At 35.6% G+C, this 4195-nt stretch overlaps 1 protein-coding gene across 1 annotated transcript; it reads right to left on the reverse strand.

The window, feature by feature from the left end:
- Window positions 1-2398: 2398 nt before the first annotated feature.
- LOC111378685 lies at window positions 2399-3946 on the reverse strand. The gene has a single exon (XM_023001914.1). The coding sequence runs from the start codon at window positions 3763-3765 to the stop codon at window positions 2632-2634; it is 1134 nt and encodes a 377-aa protein (XP_022857682.1). The 5' UTR covers window positions 3766-3946; the 3' UTR covers window positions 2399-2631.
- Between the last annotated feature and the right edge of the window lie 249 nt (window positions 3947-4195).

Consider the following 4195-nt stretch of genomic DNA (forward strand, 5'->3'; position numbering starts at 1 on the left):
CGCCTGAGTGCAGACTTGCTGCTCCAAAATTCGTAGATTTTGACTTCTTTGTCCATTTTAGTACTCCTTATTATGCCGTCTCTCCTAATATTCAAAACAACACTAACAAAAACATAAAAAACATTCTATACTCATAAGATCTAGCAAATAATTAAGTTAAAATTGTGTAAAACTCATAATTAATATACACTCGTCAGTTGTCTTAAGTTGAGCTGACATTAATTACTCTAAAAAGTGGTTACTCCATGCTCTACGCTTGTCATCTAAAAAGTAGATTGAGAATTTACTTGAACAGTGTCTACTGTAAATATGTTAAATCGGTCATTCGCACAAAAAATATCTTTGGTGAAGAAAGCGTGGAAGATGAAAAAATAACAACAGAATTCTATTTGCTCAAATGAAAGAACAAAGAGAACTGAGATATCATGCCAACCTATTTAATTGTTTATCAAATGCATTTAAAAAAAAAAAAATTAGAAGCGAAGAAATTTCAAATAGAACACAACAAAAACTTGTGGATGATAATAAATTAAATTCTTTTTTCAATTAATTTTAAATTGACTATATAATTTTTGTAAAATGCTATGCAGCGCAAGTAATATTTAGCACTAATTTGTACGGCATTACATTGTCATTGAATTATATAGTAAAACCTTTATAAAATATTAATGTTAGGACCAATAAAAATTATTATTTTAGAAATTTATGGATGTCGAACATATTTTTAACTATTCTAGTGAAAATGATGCGATGATGGAATCTCCTACATACCGATGAAGATGTTATTCAAGAAGTACATATCACACGTATCAACGACGATCATGATCTAGATGATAGTTGTGTTTACCAATTACTTCTTATGCATTAGAGGGATTATTAATTTAGCACATTGGTCCAAATTGAGATCGAAGAATTTTATTATTTGAGTGAAATTATTAATTTATTGAACATTCATTTATTGAGATTTTACTGTAAGTCTAATTAATTAATGAGAGAGCTCCATTTTTTGTTAAAAAAAAAAAGAATAGAAAATGAAAAAATGAGTGTTGTAATATTATTTTTTTAAAGGAATTTTGTTTAAAAAATAGGTAAAAATTTTAGAGTTAGGTGTAGAATTATTTTATGTGGAGAATGTATACTTAAAATGAGTTTGACAAAAAATAAATTTAATTGGAGATGGTTGTTCAATTGGCTTTACTCATAATTTTTTCAAAATAAAAGTAATCTCTGGTTCTCACCAGGCCTCTTCCTTGTCCTGCATGTCTATGGTCATCATAGTGTAAACGGTTCAGTACGTACATTTAATTATTGAACACTGATCTAGTGTTGCAACCTACCCATATGAGTTTACACAATAAACAATCCAACTATTAAGAATTAAGCTAGATGTATATCCTTGTTGACAACAAGGATGACATCCTCGCCTATGTGGATGAAATCTGTACAGTGATGTGATGGATGGATTGAAAATCAAAAGTGTAGATCTTGTCATTTGGAAGAGTGTAAAAGAAGGTGTATATGATAGTGTACATATATTATGATTGAACTATTAACCTTATTTTTTCACCTTATAAATTCTATTCATAATTGGGCCCCATTTGGTACATATTAATGTAAAAATAAGAATGAAAAATATAACCGTTACGAATCCCACACAAGAGATAAAAAATCAAATATGGTGGCTTGATGTGATGGATAATAGTCATATTTTTCATTTTAATGAAAAAATAATGGAAAACAAACGGGGATGGAATGGACCAACTGCGTGGAACTAGGACAAGAAATCACAACCTTATCCGACTTGAAAAGCTTTTCTTAAAGGGTTATTCCACTTGTATATCAAGAAATGTACATTCAGGTTGGGGTTCAACATTTTTTTTAGAAATGTACATTAAGGTGTTCACTCCATTCACATGAACGGGACCCACTGTGAATAAAATATGTTTAATTTGGAGTAGAGACCCCCCCTCCATGTGAAGGGAGTTACATCAAGCATAACCCTTTCTCAAAATCACTCACGAATCTGAGGTCAAAATCAAATATGGATTAACACGGTAACTTAACGAATAATCCATGGGTACAATAATTACTAACAAAAATGATGCAGGTGTTGTGATGGCAGTATTTGTATGGTGCAATTTGTGTATTTGTTGAAAAACTGCAAAGTATTTTTCTGTAAGAACTTTGTCAATTTTTTCTATACTTGTAACAAAATTGAGGAGGTTATCGGGCCTCAAACTTAACTCCTTCAGCCCTATACAATTGCAGTTAGTGATGCCAATTCCACCAACACAATATCCATTCAGTATGATTAACTTGATGAACATGTATTATATAAAATGATTTCATAACGGTTTGTTTGGATATATTCCTAAATAATTAGTTACTTTATACTCAATTTATGGTTAAATAACCCCATTGGATTGGAAACAATAATTTTCAATCTCACAACTAAAGTAAAGAAAAAGGCAAAAAAGCAAGCACAATATGGCACTAAAAGAGGAAAATCATTTGGTTTACACTGTCTGCTTTATGACAAACCAAAAAGCACAGCCCATTGATTGAACGACAACAGTTCATCCGATCTCGGGTAAAACCCGATTCCCCCACCCGTCACCTTATTAAACCCGATTATACTTTGTACTCTATCACAAAGCAAGGAAGCACAGCCCTTGGATTAAATACCAATAATTCATCTTCATCGTCCAATCTTGGGGAAAACCCGGTTCCCCGGCCCACCAAGGAATCAAATCCTGGATCGTACTTATCAAACAAGACGGGATCACACCCGACCCGACCTGCTATAACCCGACAGACCAACATGGCGCGTTTCACGTGCATGAACTCGAACTCTCGTTCCATCTCCTCTGGGACTGCCACGTGCGCTCTCCAACTAGTAAGTAGCGTGGAAATCCCGTCCAACTTGGGTGAGAATCCACTCTGTATAATCCCGCAAACTCCGCAGTACAACTGATTGCATAAAGTGGAATTACCGTTTTGCCCCAGGTCACAAGTGTAAGTCGCACAGTGGAATCTCAGCAGTTCATTGCCATCAGCTATACATCGCTCGTCCCTGCTCTTTACGGCGCCGGTTTTAGCTGCCTTTGATTTCACGGATTCTCTGTAATCCTCGAACATGGCTAGTATTTTGGGACCGTTATGGATCTTAAGGATCCGATGGATAGTGGGTTCCTTTGCCTTATCGGGCCAACCCGTTTTGAATATTATCCGAACGATGTTCTTGCCCGTATCGCCATCGATGAGCTCTGAGACTGCATGCTTTGTAGACTGGTGGTGTTCAAGAATACTATATTTTTGGAAGATTTCGCCGCAAATTGGACATGGGTAGATGTTGTTAAGCAGAGGGAAGAATTGCTGATCGGAGGAGATATCGGATTCTGGTCGCTTCGAAACGAATGGATAGTCCGATACACGAGTTTCCGGCGGTCTGAATGGGACAATAATGGGTTGGTTTAATCGTAAGGAACGTGTGGAAGAGGATGGGGATGGGATTGAAGGAGCCTTAACTACTCGGAGTAGGCAGGAATTAGGCTTAGAGGAGAAGAGGCCTTTGATGAAGGACCAGGAAGAGGACAAAGCTTTCGGTGGGCTGAGTCTATGGTGGTTGACCTGGTGGTGATCATGAGAAAGCTTCCTTTTCCGGCGGTTTTGGCGATTGTGGGAGGAGGAGAAGATGAAGCAGCCTAGGTAGAGGAAGAGGAGGATAAAAAAGGAGAAAAATGGGCGGAATTGGAAGTTAGCCATTATAGATATGATGTATCATGGCAATGACATGAACTGTGATGGTGGAAAGAAGGGTTTGTGAACTATGAAAGAATGATGAGAGAAAGGAGAAGAAATGTAAAAGAAGAGAGAGGGTGGGGACGTGGAAGAATAAAGCTAATGGTTGGTGGAAAGCAACTTCATGGCATCTCTTCTTCTATACCGACATGCCCGTAAAATTTAGGTGTTTTATATATATACGGGGTGTTTGAGCCACGTTATTTTGGTAATAATGTATTTTTGAATAGTGTATTGATGGAAAATGTGTGGTTAAAAAATAAAGAAAAATTTTTGAGTGTAATATTATTTTATTGAAAAATGTGTGGTTGAAATGATGTCAAATCACTGTTTAAGAATGTATTTTTTTGAAAGAATGTGTGATTGAAATGTTTTTTTTTTTTTTAATTATGAT

Source organism: Olea europaea, unplaced genomic scaffold (assembly GCF_002742605.1).
Source record: "Olea europaea var. sylvestris unplaced genomic scaffold, O_europaea_v1 scaffold1852, whole genome shotgun sequence".
NCBI lineage: Eukaryota > Viridiplantae > Streptophyta > Magnoliopsida > Lamiales > Oleaceae > Olea > Olea europaea.